The sequence below is a fragment of the Trachypithecus francoisi genome, unplaced genomic scaffold (genome assembly GCF_009764315.1).
Source record: "Trachypithecus francoisi isolate TF-2019V2 unplaced genomic scaffold, Tfra_2.0 Contig00089, whole genome shotgun sequence".
In the NCBI taxonomy this organism is placed as follows: Eukaryota; Metazoa; Chordata; class Mammalia; order Primates; family Cercopithecidae; genus Trachypithecus; species Trachypithecus francoisi.
Window position 1 is genome coordinate 524,002 of NW_022680470.1, and position 21,640 is coordinate 545,641.

Sequence of the window (21,640 nt, forward strand, 5' to 3'; positions counted from 1 at the left end):
TATTATTGAAAAGTCTTTTTGCTAGGTGTTTTCTTTCAGCACTTTAAAAATACTATTCCACTGCAATTTGGTTAATATTGTTTCTCCTGAAGTTGGCTGGAAGTCTAATTGTGATTCATGAAAGCCCATCAATCTTTTGATTTTTCCTTCGTCTGCTTTTGAGAGGGTCTTTTTGTTTTCATCTTGCACAGGTTTTACATGTGCATGGAGATGTTTATCTTTCTTGAGGTTGGTAGGGCTTCTGGGACATGACATCTTTTGTCTGTTTCGGAAAATTCTGTCTTTCAGTATTTCTTCACATGTTGCCTCTGCTCTATTCTCTTTTCTGCCTTTTTGGGAGGGGACTCTTCTTTCGCTTGTGTTAGGCCTAACCTCTGTCCTGTAAATCTTTTACCTACTTGTTATGCTTTCTAAACTTCTGCTCCTCAGTTCTTCATTCCAGATATTTTTACTTTCTCTTCAGCTGAGTTCAGTGTGTTCTTAACTTACTCATTAAGTTCTTAATTTTAATTATTGGATTTATCAGTTCTGTTTTTATTTTCAGTAGTTTTTGGTTCTGTGCTGAAATACTATCTTTTTGAACACGGTAACCATAGTTATTATATTAAAGTCTGTGTCTTCTAACTCCAGTATATGGAGCCCTTGTGGGTCTGTTTCTATCCTGTCATTTCTGGTAATTTTTAGTCACGTTTTCTTGCCTCTACATGTGTCATTATGCACTGCACATTGTATTTAAAAAATTATTTCTTGACTCAATTTGAGGCTAATGTTATTCTCCAAGGAATGGAGGAGAGAAGGTTGTTCTGTGAGATACTTGGTAAAGGTTAGTGACTCTCTGGGCTCACCTTAATCAGCATTCATTGATCGAGGTGATTTTATGCTGAGCGGCAATCTGTTGAGAAAAAAAAGAGAAACCCAAAGACCCTTCTTAGTTGACCCTGACTTTTGGGGTGTTTTCTGCTGGGGTTCCAAGGGTGAGTTGCATTTCTGTGGCATCCTCAGCCTTTCTGGTCTTTCTGGACCCCGTTCCTTTCCCTTCCCTTTACGCAGCTGTTGAAATGCGATGTGCCCCCTCAGGGACTTTGCTTGGAACCTGGGGATGCCATCAGGGAACAGCAGCCTCTGATGGTGTGCGTCATCTTGACACCTCCATTTGCCTCGAGTCTTCCGGTGGTTCTGACCTTGTAATTCTTTATTGTCTCATGAATTCTGATAGTTTGAAGAGGATTTATTTATTTTTGAGTGTTTTGTCTGGCTTTAGTAGTTGTCCTCGATGGGGAATGCCTGTTGAATTCCAGATTTGCCATTAATGAAAGTGGAAGCACTTAACAATTTGCTTTTTGCCTTGTATTTATAAAAGCATTTTTAATAAGAATGGTTTTTGTGAGTGCTGTTATTGAACTTTTCCCACAGCTTATTTGTATCCTGTTTATTTGGAAATATATTAATCTGCTGTTGTTTCCCGGGAGGTTTTAGTAGAATAAATCATACCATTATGTGGACTTCATCTCATAAATTGGTGTAATATATCTTGACTAGGGAAGCCATTTGTGGCATTTCTTAGCTCCTTTCAGGTTGAAACTTTCTATTTTTCTTTTAGAAAGAAGCTCCTCACTATGTAATATTCTTGACCGCCTGATCAGGATGTTTCTTTCTCCCCAGTTCAGCAAAGGTTAATTCTCTTTTTGACCATCACGAAATAGGTCAGTCTGCGGTATTTTGTGGCCGTTCTGGAAAACAGCTGAAGCGTTGCCACAGCAGCCAGCCAGGCATGCTGCTGGACAGTTGGTCCCGCATGGTGAAGAGCCTGAACGTGTCGTCCTCCGTGAACCAGGCATCCCGTCTCATCGACGGCAGCGAGCCCTGCTGGCAGTCGTCAGGGTCGCAAGGAAAGGTAGCGTGTGATGGGGCACAGCAGCGGGCACCTTCACACGGGTGGTTTTGCCTTGTACATTTTCAAAATGAACTTTGAGCAGCCTGCAAAGTTTTGCTGGTAGCACCTGTCAGTACTCACTTTATATTTTAATTTATAAGTTATTTCACAATTACAGAGTTCAATACCATCCAAGTTTATTGTCAGAGATTTTAAACAATATGAGTAGTAGATTTTATCTAACTGACCACTTGATAGAGGATGTGGTCGGGCTTTTTTTCCTCCTCTCCCACATAAAATGTATGAATTCAGATTTGCTTCTGGTTAGAAGTTTTTCTAGTATAGTCTAGCAAATTTGTGTTGCACATCGGAGTGCTGTTGTGATTACACCAACCCATGGGGGCACCTCGTGGGCACACAGGTCAGACTTGAGGACAGGGCCTTTCTCCATCTCGACTCTAGTGTTTTCTGTCACTCACTTGGTGGGCAAAAGGACCACCCTAGGCCAGGAGTATATAGATACATTGTTTCTGGGGCTTAGAGTGAGACTTTTCGCTAATGATCAAAGAATGAGGTAGAATATTCTTGTTGCTGCTAGGGTGAGGGAAAATTCTCTCTCATGCCACATTTTATATTGAAAAAATCTCATGTAGATTCAAGCTTCAATGATACTATTGTAGTAGCTAAAATATAGCTGAATTTTGCTAACTGAGAATGTGATTTTTGTTTTTCTTTTTTTTTTTTTTTTTTTTGAGACGGAGTCTCGCTGTGTCGCCCAGGCTGGAATGCAGTGGCCGGATCTCAGCTCACTGCAAGCTCCGCCCCCCGGGTTTACGCCATTCTCCTGCCTCAGCCTCCCAAGTAGCTGGGACTACAGGCGCCTGCCACCTCGCCCGGCTAGTTTTTTGTATTTTTTAGTAGAGACGGGGCTTCACTGTATTAGCCAGGATGGTCTCGATCTCCTGACCTCGTGATCCGCCCGCCTCGGCCTCCCAAAGTGCTGGGATTACAGGCTTGAGCCACCGTGCCCGGCCGATTTTTGTTTTTCTAAAGCACTGGATTCGTTTGGAGATTTTCCCAGATGTTCTTGTTCATAGGTTAAAAATGATTGTAGATCCTGCTGACAGTAGCTACATGCCGTCCCTGGTCGTAGTGTCAGGTAATTCAGTCAGTTTACCTAAAAAGAAGTACCTTCTATAATAAAAACACCTTTGTTTGATTCTTTACCCATTTTTTCCTAGGTGGAAATTCCCTAAATAACCTTATTGAACTAAAGACAATCAATATTAACCCTTCTGACACCACAGTGCCCCTTCTGAATGACTGCACAGAGGTAAGTAGCTGTGGTAGTGTTCCATTTGGATGATTTGCAAGTGACAAGGGAGGTGACTTGGCCATTTCTGTGCTAGCATTGAGCCCAGTTTCCCCCCTTTAAATAATTAGTTTTATCTGTTTTAAATTGTGACACTTTAAAAGATACAACTTATTTTACACAACTTGAATTTGCTGCTTATCAGATCAGCTTGAAAAGGAAGCAAAAGAAATTTCATTCTCACTTTCTTTGGTAGCAAAGGTATGCTGGGTAAGTGCTCCTAGCAAAAGTTCTCATCAGGCATTTCAGGTTGCTGTTTGCATCTGAACACTTTGGTTTTCATTAAAAATCTCTTAGTTTCTGGTGGTTTTCCTGACCACATGTGTGCTGAAGTTGCTTTCTTGTTGTCACACCTATTGGCATCAAGTGCTGAACTTGTCACGGAGTGACAATTTTTTGGTAATAAGGCAACTGTCAAAATGAGTCTAAGTTTATCTCTGGAAAAGTTTGAAAGAATCAGTGAAGGTTCTTTTAAACAGTACCCATGTACTACAGATCAGCAATTCTCTGTCTCTCAAATTTTCAGTAAATCTTTCCACATACGATGTCAGCACGATTTTAATACATTGAATATATATAAAATAAGACAAATTAAGACAGATTTTTGTTTGTTTGTTTGTTTGTTTGTTTGTTTTGAGGCGGAGTCTCGCTCTGTCGCCCGGACTGGAGTGCAGTGGCCGGATCTCAGCTCACTGTGAGCTCCGCCTCCCGGGTTCACGCCATTCTCCTGCCTCAGCCTCCAGAGTAGCTGGGACTACAGGCGCCCGCCACCTCGCCCAGCTAATTTTTTTGTATTTTTAGTAGAGACGGGGTTTCACCGTGTTAGCCAGGATGGTCTCGATCTCCTGACCTCGTGATCCGCCCGTCTCGGCCTCCCAAAGTGCTGGGATTACAGGCTTGAGCCACCGCGCCCAGCCAAGATAGATTTTTGTACTACCTATACTGTTGTCTTGTGTAGACTAATTAGAATGATAGCAGATAAAAATATCTAGTTGATTTTTATATTCATTTAAAGTTTATAACAGATGAGTTTATTTTTAAATTATTAAATGCAGCTAACTTCATTTTTTAAAAAGTTTTATTTTAGTTTTAATTGACAAATAGTAATTTGTAATAATTTGTATATATTTTTGCAGAACACTGTGATGTTTTGTTACATGTATACTTTGTGGAATGATCAAATCATGCTAAATAATGTGTCCATCACCTCAAATATTTATCACTTTTTTGTGCTGAGAACATTTAAAATCTTCTTTAAGCTATTTTGAAATATGTAGTACATTCACTATAGTCACCATTTATTCTGGAATGTCATTGAACTATTTTGTAATACACTGATTCATTATAGTCAATACCAGTGGTGCTAATAAGTGAAGAAATTGGCAAATTATAAAAATGAAAGATAATATTGAATTTTTCTGAAAAAATTAATCTTGAATTTTAATGCATTTTACTGGTAACTTATTACAGTGTAACCGAATACAGCCTGTAGAGTGCCTTAGTTATGTAGTTCAGAGTATATTTTTACTTTACCAAACCAATAACGAATTAAGTCAACAACTGAGATAATTCATAAAAGATATGTTTACTTTAATAAATTTCCAATTCAAAACAATTTATCCTGTGATATTTAGTGTATGTCATGTACATGAGAAATACGAAGCATTGTGAGTAAATGGAAAACTCCTGACCTAACCTGCGTGTCCCCAACTGACCAAAGAACTAGAACATACCATTCATGTGGGGCCACTGAATGTTAAGCATGGCCCTTGCTGTACAAATAGTTTGTTATGCAATTTTCTTTTCTTTTTTTTGAGACTGAGTCTCACTCTGTCCCCCAGGCTAGAGTGCAGTGGCAGATCTCAGCTCTTTGCAACCTCTGCCTCCCGGGTTCAAGTAATTCTCCTGCCGCAGCCTCCCAAGTAGCTGGGGTTACAGGTGCCCGCCACCTCACCTGGCTAATTTTTGTATTTTTAGTAGAGATGGAGTTTTGTCATGTTGGCCAGGCTGGTCTCAAACTCCTGACCTCAGGTGATCTGCCCACCTTGGCCTCCCAAAGTGCTGGGATTTACAAGCATGAGGCACCACATCCAGCCAGGAATTTTCTAACATGTAAACAAAAATAGAAAGTATGCTGGAACCCCCACAAACCTGTGACCCAGCTTCAACATTTATCTGCATTTTGCCAGTCATATTTCACTTCCTGCTTCCCACCTCACTTCCCTGCCTCAGCAAGATCTTATTTCAGGAGCACTTGCTTCAATATTCATCTCTGACAGGGCTTAACAAAATATAACCCTGATACCATTATCACACCTCTAATAATTACTTTTTTTTTTTGAGATGGTTCTCGCTCTGTCGCCCAGGCTGGAGTGCGGTGGCGTGATCTCAGCTCACTGCAAGCTCCGCCACCCGGGTTCACGCCATTTTCCAGCCTCAGCCTCCCAAGTAGCTGGGACTATAGGTGCCCGTCACCATGCCCGGCTAATTTTGTTTTCGTATTTTTAGTAGAGATGGGGTTTCACCGTGTTAGCCGGGATGGTCTTCATCTCCTGACCTCGTGATCAGCCCACCTCGGCCTCCCAAAGTGATGGGGTTACAGGCGTGAGCCACCACGCCTGGTCAACAATTACTCTTTAATGTCATATAATAATCCAGTCAGTGTCCAGATTTTCCTAGTTATCTTGTAAATGTCCTTTTGCAGTTCGTTTGTGTGAATCTTGATTCAGATGATGTTTGCATTCTATACTACACTTGAGCCTCTCTTGGTTTTTTTCCTTGCTAAAGAAAAAAGAAACTGAGTAATTTTTTCCCGTAGCATTCTTTATATTCTCAGCTTGGCTTTTGCATCCCTGTGGTGGTGGTCAACCTGTATTTCCTATGAAATGGTAGATCTTGAGGTTTGATCAGGTCGTTTAGGCAATAAAAAGTAATTGTTAGTGTGTGCTTTGAGACACATCCCTCTTTGTTCACATGAAATACAGGGATAGAGGAATGTTGTTAATACCACAACAGGCATGCATACCAGGGGAGAAGAATGTCTGCCACATGGGGTGTGGGACATTTGCAGGACAAATAGACCAGCTCCACTAAATGCATGGCAAAGGCAGAACGGAGGAAGGTTGGGTCTTGCTTGTGTTCTGATTTGAATGAGGCAACAATAGAATGACAAGAGATAATCAGAAAAGTTTGATGACTGTAGCATATTGGATGATATGGGAATTATTGTTTGTGCTATGATAATAGCAATGTGGATATGTTTTTCAAAAAACTCCTTAATTCCGGCCGGGCGCGGTGGCTCATGCCTGTAATCCCAGCACTTTGGGAGGCTGAGGCAGGTGGATCACCTGAGGTTAGAAGTTCAAGACCAGCCTGGCCAACATGGTGAAACCCTGTCTCTACTAAAAATACAAAAAAGGAGCTGGGTGTGGTAGTACTCGCCTATGGTCCCAGCTACTCAGGAGGCTGAGGTTGGAGAATTGCTTGAACCCGGGAGGCAGAGGTTGCAGTGAGCCAAGATTGCACCACTGCCCTCCAGTCTGGGCAACAAGTCAGATTCCATCTCAAAAAAAAAAAACAAAAAGCAATAAACAAAAAACCCAAACCTCCTTAATTCAGTGATATATACTGACGTTTTGAAACAACATAATGCCTAGAATTTTTAAATGATAATCCACATCTGAACAAGATTGGTCACATGTTGCTAACTGTTGAGCTGGGTAATGGAGTCATGGAGTTCTTTGTACTATTTGTTCCAATTTGTGTATATTCAAATCTGTTTTATGTTTTAAAAAGGATGAAAGGTCTGTTACTACCTGACATTTAATCTCTTCCTTAGTTAAGGCGTCTTGGTTCAAGAAAGCTGTAAGACAGAAGAGTTTGCAGTCATTCAGTAAGGCTGTCATCCTATTTAAAACTTTTAGGAAGAAAATCAGTGAGTGTCTCGTGCCTCAGGTAGACATCTCGATGAGTTGATCACTTCTTTTGAAGCAAACATTACTCAGATGTGGCTGCATTAACTTTGAATCACTCAGTTGGTATTTCCAGAACTGAAGTAAAGGAGCTCTAACTGTGTGTACATGTTCATGTCTCACACACCCCGCTCTCCAGTTAGACGATCTAATATGCTTGATTCTACAAAGTCTGTAGATCATTGTTTTGTGTCTAGTATCACAGGTATATTGAAATTGCCATAAAGCAGTGCAGGAGCTCAGGAATCGATTGTAAAATCCATGGTCTCATCCTGCTGGGACGGATCCGGGCAGAGGAGGAAGATTTGGCTGCAGTTCCTTTCTTAGCTTCAGATAATGAAGAGGAGGAGGATGAGAAAGGCAACAGCGGAAGGTGAGAGCCATTTGTTACAAGTACTCACTTACCTCCGGCTGCATTCCTGGATCCTCACTTTCTAAAGGAAACATTTAATTAGAGTGTGTCTCATACTGAGAGTCATTTTATGTCCACAAGAATGGTAAAGTACAGTTGTTTTCAAAAATTGTAATTTTTTAAAATAAAGTGTTTAATGTAGAAACACATTATATTTAGAAAAATACCGTTAAAAGAGGGAAGTGAAAATGTTTAATATCTCTACCTGAAATATCACTGTTACTATTTTGGTATATACCTTTGTAGTTTTCCTTTTTTTCTGGTACTAAATGTATTTTCCTACAGAAGTTGTATGATATATTTTAAAGCTCTTTTTGCTAAGTTATTTATCATTAACGTTAAAAATATATTTATTTTGTATTATGGTGAAATATATATATTGTTTACCATTTTAAGTGTACAGTTCAGTGGCATTAAGTACATTCACATTTTTGTGCAACCACCACTACTGTCCGTCTCTAGAATTTCCATATGATTAGTCTTCTATCCTGTAATTTTTGAGTGCAGTATTTTGTCTTATGACTATTCTCATTTACTCACTCAATTCCTTATTTTGTGTGAGCACTGTGGTGATGACTGTTACTGTATTTATTCATTCAACATCTTTTGAACACCTACTGTGGGCCATTCCCAGTTATGTATACTGGGAATACTGTGATGAACATGCAAAATAAAATAAGACAGACACACGCATCAGTGTAATGTTAGGGCTTTGGTAAGAGGCAGGAAGAATTGCATGCAGCCTGGAGAGTGCATTGGAGCATTGATCTGTCAGGACAAGGAAAACTTCCCCCCAGGCCATACGTACAGAAGTCAGAATTATTGAAACGAAGTGGGCAGGCAAGGGCGTTTCTGATAGGGAAGACAACATGCTAGGGGAGAAGAATGATATCTGCGAAGTTGTTGCATGCTTGTGCATTTCCCAGGGCATGTATCTAGAACTTGCATGTGCAGGGGCTGCTCTAAGCCTTGTTTACCATCCCAGCGGCAAACAGTGGATAATAACGGATAATAACAATGGAAGATAGTCAGTGTCCTCATAGAAGTTGTATTTACCTAGATAAATTGCTGAAAGTGAAATTGCTGTCAAAGGGTATGCACAATAAATGGGTTTGTTGTTAACATTCTCAAGGCGCTTTGGATTGCTGGTGTGACCGGGCACAGGAGGCAAGCCGCCAGTGATGGCTGAACTCTGTTGACCAAGACGCCCTGTGCTGTAAGTACTTGGCAGCATGTAACATAAGGAGACAACGGAGCGCTGCCCTGTGGCGTTGTTGAGCGCATTATATAGACAGAAGTGGGGGTAGCGGCTCTGGTAATAAATCAGGTTATTCTAGGACGCTGATCTTGGCTTTGGATTCTGTCCTGTTTTATTTCAGAAACTTTGTGTAGAAGTTGAAAAGAAAATAGTATCTATAACATTACCTTATCTAGAATATATGTTATACTATATGCTATAGTTCAAACTGATTGCGTCTATAGATACTAATTAAATAGGGACAGTACCAGTTCACTTAAATAAGGAAGTCAGTGAGATTTTTTAATAAAAGGATTATAGATTAGCATTTTCTTACTCAGTAGCTACTAAAATGAATTGGGCAAAATTTTTGTATTTTTAGTAGAGACAGGGTTTCACCGTATTAGCCAGGATGGTCTCGATCTCCTGACCTTGTGATGCACCCACCTTGGCCTCCCAAAGTGCTGGGATTCCAGGCATGAGTCACCGTGCCCGGCTGTAAAATTATTAGTACATATATTGTATATGTGGAATAACCAAAAATGTTTTGAGCGTTACTTATTCATCAAATTTTTATGTAATTGAATATATTGTCAAAAGAAAAGCTAGATATTTGATTGTAATGGGTTTTTCTTCTGGTAAGATCGTATTAATTAGCCAATAACTTCAGAATGAGTCAGTGGCCTAGGCAGTCTCCTACAGGCTGGCACCCAACTGGGATGTTCCCACATTGACCATGTACAGCTGGCCTCCACCCTGGCTGATTGATACTTACATGGTGCCAGACATTAAGTATCTTGAATATCAGTTCTGGTTTCCCATACATACATACATGTGTGTGTGGGAAATATATATCTATTTTGAGATAGGATCTCACTCTGTCACCAGGCTGGAGTGCAGTGATATGATCTCAGCTCACTGCAACCTCTGCCTCCCAGGTTCAAGTGATTCTCCCACCTCAGTCTCCCAAGTAGCTGGGATTACAGGTGTGTGCTACCACATCTGGCTAATTTTTTGCCCTTTTTTTTTTGTAGAGATGGGGTTTCACCATGTTGCCCAGGCTGGTCTCCCAACTCCTGGGCTCAAGGAATCTGCCCACCTCGGCCTCCCAAAATGCTAGGATTATAGGTGTGAGCTACCATGCCTGGCCCTCATACATATTTTTGAGTAAAAATGTGTCACAAGATATTTCAATATTTTGTGCTTGAAATGCTTGCTCACCTGTGCCTGGTATTAGATGAGTTTTTCACTTTTATTCCAAAACGTGAAATTTTGAACCCTGAAAGTAAATATTTATTAGTATATAATGTGTGAAAAAAGTAATACCTGTCTAGAAGCCAGTCTCTGGTGCCTTTGGGCATCTATCCTAGCTTATAAAAATAGAGCAAAAGCAAACAAAAAGGTGGAAACCCCAAATACAGAAGAAGCAATTTCTCAGCACCAGGCATCAGACTATCAGCCAAGAAAATCTAATACTGGCCTGTATACTTTTTTGAAGTTGCAAGAATTGGAGCATTTTGGATGCTGTAGATTAAACTTCTAACCTGCTGGGTGTGGTGGCTTCTACCTATAATCCCAGCACTTTAGGAGGCTGAGCAGGGAGGATCACTGGAGCCCAGGAGTTCAAGAGCAGCCTTGACGATATAGTCTCTACAAAAAATGCAAAAATTAGTTGGGCATGGTGGTGCATACCTATAGTCCCAGCTATTCGGGAGGCTGAGGTGGAAGGATTGCTTGAGCCTGGGAGGTTGAAGCTACAGTGAACTGGGATTATGCCACTGCATTCCAGCCTGAGTGACAGAGCATGACCCTGTCTCAAAAAAAACAAAAAATAAATAAACTCCTAACCTGTCGAGGGCAGGTCATTAAATAGATGAGCAAGGTGGAAGCAGCAAGTCCTCTAGGAAGGAAAGGAGACGAGGACTTTCAGCCCAGCTGGCCGATGATCGGGTGCTTCTGGCTGGTGTCCTGGGCAGAGGGTATAAAGGAAGAGAGAAGCATTAGGACATGTGTTTGTATTAAAGTACCTCCATGGTCATGTGGCCACATACTGTTTTATTCTTTCTGTGGGAAAATAATTGGCCAAACAGATGTCTAGATTTAGGGACATTGCTGTAAGGCCAGGCCCAGCGTTGCTCCTGGGGAGGTTTCTTGTGTCTCTGCAGTGCCATTTGTGGTAGCTGCGCATCTGTTTCCATGGCTTGGAATGATTCCCACATGTTCAAGTTGGTATTTAAGATGAAAGAGAATGTAGTGTATCATCGTTTTCCATCAAAAATAAGAGCTGAAATTAAGTGCTGGTATTAACAGGTAGCATGGTGGTATCTAGAAAATTTGACCCTCCAGAGCACTTACTCCTGTACATGCTTGAGGTTGTATTCTATTAAAGCAAAATTTTAAGAGTTTCTGAAAGTAACCATAAAATTTTGAATGCTTGAGGTTGCTTTTCTTTTTATTTTTTAAATGTTTTATGCTGAATAACCTCTATTTTCTTTCTTTTCTTTTCTTTTCTTTTTTTTTTGTTTGGTTAGCCTCATTAGAAAGAAGGCTGCTGCGCTGGAATCGGCAGCTGCGATAAGAACCGAAGTGTTTGTGTGGGGTCTGAATGACAAGGACCAGCTGGGCGGGCTGAAAGGCTCCAAGGTACGGCCTGCTCCCTGGGACCCAGCAGGGCGGGGCACTCGGCAGCAGCCACACCTCGTGAAGTTTTTATAATAACTTTACGCTCTGTATGTTGTACTGTTTCTTTACACGAATTAAAAGACATTACCAAATTACCCCTCAGAAGCGTCTCTCCTTGGAAAATTTCACTTTAGATATAATTGTCTTATTGCAGTCTTAGAAAATAAACTAGAAAATAAACTTTTGAAAAAATTTCACAAGTGCATAGACGAAAATTACAGACTATCAATAGATGTATCTTGCCTTCCCTACAATAAACACTTTTGACTATCATGAACAAAATAATGTGTAAAAAAGCCGTAGTGGCACACAGACGAGCAGGTTGTGGTCTCTGTCCTCCAGGTGCTTCGTGCCTGAGATTCTTCAGGGTAAAGTAGCTTGCACAGAGAGAGAAGGCTTTGTGAGCACAGAGAAACAAGCAGAATGCACATGTGTGCGCATACACACTTGCCTTATTCTTTGCAGGGTTTGTTGTGGGTGGAGAGCACCATGATCTCATTTACCTTGTCAGTAAACCATGAAGCATGTATGGGAAGCCGTGCCACAGCCTCTGTGTTCGCAACATCCTTCATCCCCTAGGTACTGGGATGAAAGGTTAATTTGTATTTTGAATTGCTTAGAAGAAAAAGACCATATTTTGAAAAAGAATAGGTGTAAGAAATGATGCATTTAAACTGGAGTTGAATTCGGCGTTCCTTATATTACTTAGTGTCTCCTGGCTGAGGAGCCACAAAGCAAATTCCTCTAAATTTTATTGCCCAGAGGCACTCTCTGTGTTCACATGAACTTAGGCTTCCTGTTACTTTCTGTGAGACATCACATCATACATTTTCCTTATTGCCTGCCCTGTTGAGAAGCTGAGAAATAAAGTTAGAACTCATTCATTTGAACTCTTTCCTTTCAAGGTGCAATAATTTTTATCTGTATTGGAGCAGCCTTGAATTGGATTTGTGTTTCAATGCCCCTGAGCTTGGTTTGGGAAGCGAACAGTGGACAGTGAGCTGTGGGTGTCTCAGCTGTGGGAGTGCAGGGCTGTCCAGGGGTCCCTGAGGTGCAGGCCATTGGTGGGAGCCTATGACCTTGCTCACTGCCCTACATGGAGTTTTCACTTCAAGGACGGAGTCATCTTTCCACGGTTGTGATGAAAATCCTTTCTTCCACTGCAGTAGTGACTGTTTCACCCATGGAATCATAAAGGGTTTTTTAGACAAAGGGCCCTAGGAATTTTAAATTAAATTCCATCCATCTACAATGGGAAATTTAAGTATATAATTTCTTAGAGATGTCAGAGTCAGAATCAGAGAATGAGCAGGACATGACTTGAAATAAGGTATAGTCTACAGGTGTGTGTTTTTATCTTTACATTATATGCATAGTCATCCCTCAGTATCCATAGGGGATTTGTTCCGGGACTTCCTGTGGATACCAAGATCTGTGGATGCTCAAGTCCCTGATATAAAACAGTGTAGTGTTTGCATATAACCTATGCACACCCTCCCAAATACTGTATATCATCTTCAGATTACTCAGAATACCTAATACAATGTAAATGGTATGTCAGTAGTTGTTATATTACATTGTTAAGGGAATAATGGCAACAAAAATATCTGTACATATTTAGTATAGGTACAATAAAAAATCTTTTCAGTCCATGGGTGGTTGAATTCATGGATATGGAACCCATGGATACAGAGGACCAACCGTATTTTATTTTTTACCTTCTATTATGGAAATGTTCAGATGTACCCAAATAGAGTGAATAACATCACGAACCCTTATGTCCCTGGTACCAGCTTCCATAGTTACCAGCAGCTGCCTACGTTTTTCTGTCTCTGTCCTCTCATTCCCCCAACTCTGGTTTAAAGTAAATCACAGTGTATCATTTCATTTTTAAAACACTCTAGTGTGAATCTCCAAGGAATAACCAACGCCTTTGGTTAATGTAACCATACATAGTAGTAGTACAGTCATGCGTTACTTAATGATGAGGATACATTCTGAGAAAGTTTTGGTAGGGTGATTTTGTCATTGTTGGAAAATGATAGAGTGTACTTAACACAAACGTAGATGGTGTAGCTTACTACACACTCAAGCTATATGGTATAGCCTGTTGCTCCTCCTAGTACAGTTACAACATGTAACTGTACTGAATATGGTAGGCAGTTGTAACTCAATGGCATTTGTGTATTTAAACAGAAAAGGTACAGTAAAAATACAGTGTAAAAGATTAAACATGGAACACCTGCATAGGGTACTTAACCATGAATAATGGAGTTTGCAGGACTGGAAGTTGCTCTGGGTGAGTCAGTGCACATTACTATAGACTTTAGAAGCACTATATGCTTTAGGCTACTCTATAAAAAATATTTTTCTTTCTTGAATAATAAATTATTTGTAACTTGTGAACTTTTCACTTTTTAAAAAACTTTTTGACTCTTATGATAATACTTAGCTTAAAACACAAACACAGCTCTGTGCAAAATGTTTTCTTTACATTCTTCTTTTTAAACTTTTTTGTTAAAAACTGAGACTTAAACACATACATTAGCCTAGCTAGGATCATAGTGTTACTTCTCTTTCACCCCCACAAAGGAGCTAGCTGTCCTTTCCTGTGACGGCAGTGCTTTCTGGAATCCCTCCTGAAGTACCAGCTATAGGCTGTTTTACAGTTGGCTTAAAAAAAAAAGTAGAAGGAATACACTCTAAAAGAATGATAGAAAGTATTGCATAGTGAATATATAGGCCAGTAGCAGTTGTCTGTTATCATTATGAGGTATTAGGAATTGTTGATATGTAGCTGGCAGCACAGAGGCTTGTTGACACAGCATCACCACAGACACATGAGGAACTGGTTGGACTGTGATGTTGTTATGGCCAGGACGCCACTAGGCAGTAAGGATTTTTTAGCTCCATTATGATCTACTGGGACTGTCATCGTATATGTAGCCTGTGGTTGAGTGAAATGTTATGCAGTGCATGACTGTAATTCCTTGTATCATATAATAAGGTAACATAATTTTAAACATGCAAGTAAAATTTTTTTTTTCTTAAAAATATTCTGTTCTAGATAAAGGTTCCTTCGTTCTCTGAGACACTGTCTGCTTTGAATGTGGTACAGGTGGCTGGTGGTTCTAAAAGTTTGTTTGCAGGTATGATTATTCTAATATTAAAAAATTTTTAAATTATGCTTGGCACCAAAAAGCAGAAAAGTTTTTAATGTTGTGAAAAGTGAGTCCTCTCCTGGCTGTCGTTCCTTGCAGTGACTGTGGAAGGGAAGGTGTACACCTGTGGAGAAGCCACGAATGGCCGGCTGGGGCTGGGCATTTCCAGCGGGACGGTGCCCATCCCACGGCAGACCACAGCTCTCAGCAGCTACGTGGTGAAGAAGGTGGCTGTTCACTCAGGTACAAACCAAGCACCAGCAGGCCTCTGTGGATCACCCTGTTGCTCCTGCTCCATTGTTAACCAAAGCCCTAATTGGTGTCCTTACATTCTTTCTTAAGTTTTTACTTAGTAGGAATAAAAATTGGATAATGTAAATCTCTAGGTGGTCTAGAATTTAGTCATTGCTGCCAAATCAAGTTCTTTGCCTAAAAGCAGGCTGTTTTTCTGAGAAAGAGTCTATAACTTTCTTCAGATTCCCAAAAGTATCTATGAACCCAAGTAATGAGAAAGATCCTTTAAAAAAAAAACAGACCACTCTTTCAGTGTAGGGAGTGTTTATTTTGGAAACACTGTGCTAGGCCTCTGAGGAACGGAACTGAATTAGACACTAAGTTCTAATTCAGTTCATACCTTTGCTGAACGGGGCTCAGTGTCACCCGCGTAACAGGAAATCCAAATGATAGTGGCTTAAGCAATGCAGAGTTTTACTTTTCTCGTTTGTAAAAGTCCAGAGGTGGGGTCAGAGTCCATCCAGCAGGGCTGTGTCTATGAGGAGTGCTGGTCCTTTGTGTCCCCCTTTGTGGGAAGATAGTCTTAGACTAGCTCTGGCCCCCAGAGTCCAGGGCCAGGCCTGGCAGAAGAGGCAAGCGCCACACAGTGTGCCCTCCCACCCATGCAGCCCTCTCTCCAGAGCCCCTCCGAAGCCCCACTCATTTCACTCACCATCTCCTGGGGGTAGAGGAGGCTGGGAAGTGGTGTTTAGCTGAGCACATTAACATGGGGGTTCTGTTGGTAAGGAAGGGGGAGAATGAGCGCTGGGGGATTACAAACACGGTCTGCTGTGATGTTCTCAAAGCCCAGGAGTTGGCAGGAACTCACTGTGTAGGAGTGGTCATGCCTTTAATCCTGAGGCAGGTTGTATGGACTTTGAGAATATTCCATGCTGGGGAAAGAGCATCAGTTGGCGTGTTTTGGGAAGAGTGAGTATAATGCTAATGCAAATGATTGAATAATTTCACTGTTGAGGTACAGTTCTCAAAAGCTTAAATTGACACTATTTTTACGTTTTGTCTAATCACAAATTATTTTTACTTTTTTCATCTAAATTTTGATTTTTCATGTATTTAACATAATAGGAACCCTATTAATAATCAGTATTATTTTGCCTCTTTGCAAATTCTTTCTAGAGTTAAATTTGTAGTTTAGTAAAAATTCACTTATTTGACACATATGTCCCAGAAAGCTTTCCTGCTAACTCCGCTGTTGATCCTGTTGAGTTACTCATTTATTCAGCTCACACTCATTGAGTGTGTGCTACATGCCAGGCAAAATAGGGAGCTATGCTGTGGGCTCTCTGTACCTCGCCCTTTGGCAATCTGCACACCTGTGCATGTTGCAGGTGGCCGGCACGCGACGGCTTTAACTGTCGATGGAGAAGTGTTTTCGTGGGGCGAAGGTGACAACGGAAAACTTGGACACTTCAGCAGAATGTAAGGGTACTTTCTTTAGTCTCATTTGCTAATAAGAAACTGTTATGGATACTCTTGAAAGTTATTTTGCAGAAAATTAGACTAGATTATGGAAATGGATCTTAAACAATTTTTTTTAACACGGTTTTGTGTTTTGGTCTCATCGGTTCTGCTTTAAGGTTTGATAGTTGATCTGTGTATCTTGTGTTGACTACATGTGGATCAGTATAGATGTCTTTTTTCCTTCATCTCTAAGAAGGGACGGATTGACTGTAGGGAGCTGATTTCTTCTTGTTGTAGGAACTGTGACAAGCCAAGGCTGATCGAGGCCCTGAAAACCAAGCGAATCCGGGATATCGCCTGTGGGAGCTCGCACAGCACGGCCCTCACATCCAGCGGAGAACTGTACACCTGGGGCCTTGGCAAGTATGGCCGTCTGGGACATGGGGATAATACGACCCAGCTAAAGCCCAAAATGGTGATTATACGCATTTTTGTTGCTTACAGAAAGCTTACCATCTGAAGATTTCAAGAGAAACTAAGCTTCGAGTCTAGGAAAGTTCATAAAGGTGTGTGCATGGTTGGCTTTGTCTTTGGGAAATTCACTTGCTTTCTCCGTGCCTGTGCTTGATTCTGTTTTTAAATTTGTAATTGAGTAGGTGAAAGTCCTTCTCGGTCACAGAGTAATCCAGGTTGTATGTGGGAGTAGAGACGCACAGACCCTGGCTCTGACCGATGAAGGTGAGTGCCTGGCATGATTCTGTGCTCCTGGGTGGGTAAGAATGATAGGAAACGTTGGCCTGAAGTATATGTATATTCTTAAACCTAGGTTTGGTATTTTCCTGGGGTGATGGTGACTTTGGAAAATTGGGCCGAGGCGGAAGTGAAGGCTGTAACATTCCCCAGAACATTGAGAGACAATGGACAGGGGGTGTGCCAGATTGAGTGTGGAGCTCAGTTCTCCCTGGCGCTCACAAGTCTGGAGTGGTGTGGACATGGTACGTAAACATCCTCCCTGTCACAGTGTGCGCGCTTGTGCAGGTGCATGCGGGGAACCTGGGCCTCACCCCAGGCCCACCCCGGCGTGATTGTGACCTGTCAGATTGTTACTTATGCATCTTTGTCCTTGAAAGGATATTGAGTTGGGATTCGTGACAATAGTGCAAGAAGAAATTTCCCATTGTAACTGGGTCATTTTGAAAATACTAGAACAATTTTAGGCCACTTACCTTTCCTGTTTGGGTGAGATTTATAGGAAAGATTTCTTCTGCTGAAGCCTAAGGATAAAATGAGAGCAAAATAACCTTCTGAATCCTTTGATCCTGAAAAAGTTAACATGTATTTCTTGTCAAAGCTTATTTTATTAATGTGCAAAAGAGCAGGTGCCCAGACTGGCCTTGAATGGTGTGTCAGGCCTTAGTGCCAGTGTCATGACCAGAGGCAGCTTGAGAAAGGTATATACCAGATAGGACTTTGGATAGGTGTTTGCAGTGGTGTGTCTTATTTTCAGTCTCTTTATATGAAAACTTACAACAGTAACTTAAATATCGTAACACATGTATTAAAGTATTAAGGTTTTTCCCAGCTGACTTCATAAGTTAATTTGAATTAACGGTGTATGATTTTGAATGTAAGTTCAAAGACCCTGAGTGCCGTGTGTGATGTCACTGAGCTGGCTGTGAAAGATGTGAGACTGAGCGTTTTCTTGTGTAGCATTGTCAGACCATAACGTATCGTAACACTCCACCGTTGGCCTTCTCCCAGGGGAAAGGGGGATTACTTCAGGTTGGGCCATGGCTCTGACGTGCACGTGCGGAAACTGCAAGTGGTGGAGGGGCTGAGAGGGAAGAAGATCGTGCATGTGGCTGTCGGGGCCCTGCACTGCCTGGCGGTCATGGACTTGGGGCAGGTAAGGCTGCAGGTGGCCTGGGGGTGGCGTGCCATCCTGACTTGGGGGACTTGGGGGTCACGACATGGTGCTCGTCCTGTTGAAATCACAGCTGTTGATGAAATCAGCCGAGTCTTATTGCTTGAAGAACCATGAGGGCAGGACGCGTCCCTTTTGCCCACTGGTGTATCTGCCTGCTCGGCTGCAGGGGTTGGGGGGCGGGGTCCTCAGAAAAGACACGTTCCCATTCTGAAGTCTGCGTGAAAAGTGTGTGGAAAGATTGTTATTCTTGAAGATGCTCCTACGGCAAGGTATTAGCAAGACTTCCCTTTAGAGAATTGCTAACTGGCGAGGAGGGATCCATGCCTCATTTTAGAGACAGAGCTACCGCCTGACAAGTGTTACTGTCTCTTCTGCTTGTAGGAGCATATGCTATGACTGGCTTGTGGATATTCACTTTTAAATTTTATTTATGAAAGCAAAATTACCATTACTGTTTTTGAGTCAAAATGAATTATACTTTATAGTTCTACAAGGCCAAGAAGCAACTTACTTGAAAAATGAGCATATTGTTTTTGGTCATTTTTCTTTGCAAAATACAAGGGAAAAAAATTATTGCACTTAGTTGAAGAGAGGAGCTTCTGTGTGTCTTGCAACAAAACAGAATTGGATTAATATTAAGAAAATACTCCTTTTATAGGTATTATCCAGCGTTTTCATGGTTAGATTTTCTTCAGAATTGTCGTACACTGATGCCATTTTGTAAGATCGTGAAATGGTTTGTTTTCACCTTTAAGAACTCAATTCTTTCAACTACCGTGGCATACACGTTAAGCATTTTGAAGTAAAAATTACATTAAAGAAAATGTCCTGAAATGTTGAAAAATTATAAGCATTTTCCCCCCTCGTAAACAGGTGTATGCTTGGGGTGACAATGACCATGGCCAGCAGGGCAATGGCACGACCACGGTTAACAGGAAGCCCACACTCATGCAAGGCTTAGAAGGCCAGAAGATCACGCGCGTGGCTTGCGGCTCGTCCCACAGCGTGGCGTGGACAACCGTGGATGTGGCCACGCCCTCTGTGCACGAGCCCGTCCTCTTCCAGACTGCAAGAGATCCTTTAGGTGCTTCCTATTTAGGTAACACAGATTTGTGTCTTCTCTGAGATTTTTCTGTAGATTACAGCAACCTTACAGATTTATTTAATTGTGTGCCAACGCATTAGAGGTTGTAGTGCTGTGTTAACTGCATTATGAATCTAAAGACACAGAGGAATTGTGGTGTGCTCTCATGCGATTTATCCATGCTGGAATGAAAATTGTAGAAGAAAGTATGTTGCTGATTCTTGTATTTATGATCAGGTAAACTCACAGTGCTGTACTTGTGTGTAAACAGGACTCCTAATAACTGCCTGAGAGATACAGGCACTGTAGTGGGCTCTTTCGTATTTTTTAACAGCTTTATTCAGTTATTATTGACATAATATAAACTGCATCTATTTTAAGTATACATTTTGATCAACTTTGAAATATGTGTGATCCATGAAAGCATCACCACAATCAAAGATAATGAACTCATACACTACTCTAGCGTTTCTCTCTGGCCCTTTGTACCCATCTCCCTCTTGCTTTTAACTCCCCTTCTCCTTCCTGCCATATGCAGCAACTTCATTTCTGTCACTATAGAACAGTTTGCGTGTTTTCTTTTTGTTGTTGTTGTTTGGTTGGGTTTTTGTTTGTTTGTAGACAGGGTCTCACTCTGTCGCCTAGGCTGGAGTGCAGTGGCACGATCTTGGCTCACTGCAGCTCCCACCTCAGCCTCCTGAATAGCTGGGACTCCAGGCACATGTCACCATGCCAGGCTAATTTTTGTTTGTTTGTTTGGTGGAGACAGGGTTTTGCCATGTTGCTCAGGTTGGTCTTGAACCCCTGAGCTCAAGTGATCCTCCCACCTCGGCCTCCCAAAGTGCTGGGATTATAGGCAGGAGCCACCGTGGCAGGCCAGTTTGCATGTTTTACAGCTTACTATAAATGGAATCATACAGCATATACTCTTTTTAAAAATCTTGCTTTTTCCACTCAGCATAATAATTTTGAGATTCACTTATGTTGCATGTATCAGTAGTTTATTCTTTTTAAATTGTTGAATAGCATCTTAAGATAAATAAATGCAATTTGCTGTTGATGAATGTTTGGGCTATTTCCAGTTTTTGACTATATAAGTGAAATTGCTAACGCACATTTCCATACAAGTTTGTGTGTGGACATCCACTTGAAATTCTCTTGGGTAAACTGCTAGGAGAAGAGTGGTTGGATCATATAGTAGGTGTATGTCTAGCTTCTTAAGATCGCTACATACTGTTTTGCAAAGTGGATGTTCCAGAGGTCCACATCCTCCACATTTTTGTCAACCCTTGATAGGTTCAGTCTTTTAATTATACTGATAGATGTATGGTGGTATCTCATTGTGGTTTTAATTTGTATTTCCCTAGTAACTAATGATCTCAAGCATCTTGCTTATTTACGAATCAGATACCTTTTTTGGTCAGTGTCCGTTCAAGTCTTTTCCCATATTTAAATAGGTCGATCGTTTTCTTACTGAGTTTGAGAATTCCTTATATATTCTGGGTTACAAGTCCTTTGCCTAATATATAATTTGCTAATATTTTCTGTCAATGTGACTTGTCATTTTATTCTCTTCATAGGTGAATCTTAAAGATTAGAAGTTTTTAATTTTGAGGAAGCCTAGTTTATTTTTATTCTTTTGTAAAGCGTACTTTTGATGTTGTGTCTACAAAACCTTTGCCTCGCTCAAGATTATAAAGATTCTCTTTCTGTGTTCTGTTATAGAAGTTTTACAGTTTTAGATATGTGTATCTATGACCAGTTGGTTAAATTTTATATATGGTGGGAGGTTCGGATTGAAAGGCTTTTTTTGGCTTGATTGTCCAGTAGTTTCAGTTGTATTTATTTAAAAACTTTGCTTTTCCTACTGAATTGCCTTTTACCTTTGTCAGAAATCAGTTGTCTATGGATGTATGGATCTATTTCTGAACTCTCAGTACTGTTTTTATTTGTGGATTTTGGTGGCAATGCCACATTGTCTTGATTACTACAGCTTTATAAAAGACCTGAACTCAAGATGCAACAGTTCTTTAGCTTTGTTCTTTTTCAAATATATTTTGGCTGTTGTAGTCCCTTTGCATTTCCATATAACTTAAAATGAGCTTGTCTTTTTTTTTTGGAGACAGAGTCTCACTCTGTCGCCCAGGCTAGAGTGCAGTGGCGCAATCTCGGCTCACTGCAGGCTCCGCCTCCCAGATTCACACCATTCTCCTGCCTCAGCCTCCA

General features: G+C 41.0%; 1 protein-coding gene across 1 annotated transcript in view; it reads left to right on the forward strand.

Annotated features, from left to right (window-relative positions):
- The window catches only part of LOC117092529 (E3 ubiquitin-protein ligase HERC2-like), a 164,448-nt gene that overhangs the window by 133,325 nt on the left and 9,483 nt on the right, over positions 1–21,640 (forward strand). Inside the window, 15 exon segments of the mRNA XM_033226255.1 lie at positions 1,704–1,894; positions 2,927–3,032; positions 3,115–3,206; positions 7,414–7,589; positions 11,397–11,508; positions 14,615–14,696; positions 14,808–14,951; positions 16,331–16,421; positions 16,701–16,878; positions 17,060–17,141; positions 17,230–17,317; positions 17,319–17,371; positions 17,374–17,398; positions 18,165–18,309; positions 19,204–19,429. Coding sequence (XP_033082146.1) covers positions 1,704–1,894; positions 2,927–3,032; positions 3,115–3,206; positions 7,414–7,589; positions 11,397–11,508; positions 14,615–14,696; positions 14,808–14,951; positions 16,331–16,421; positions 16,701–16,878; positions 17,060–17,141; positions 17,230–17,317; positions 17,319–17,371; positions 17,374–17,398; positions 18,165–18,309; positions 19,204–19,429 — 1,791 coding nt within the window.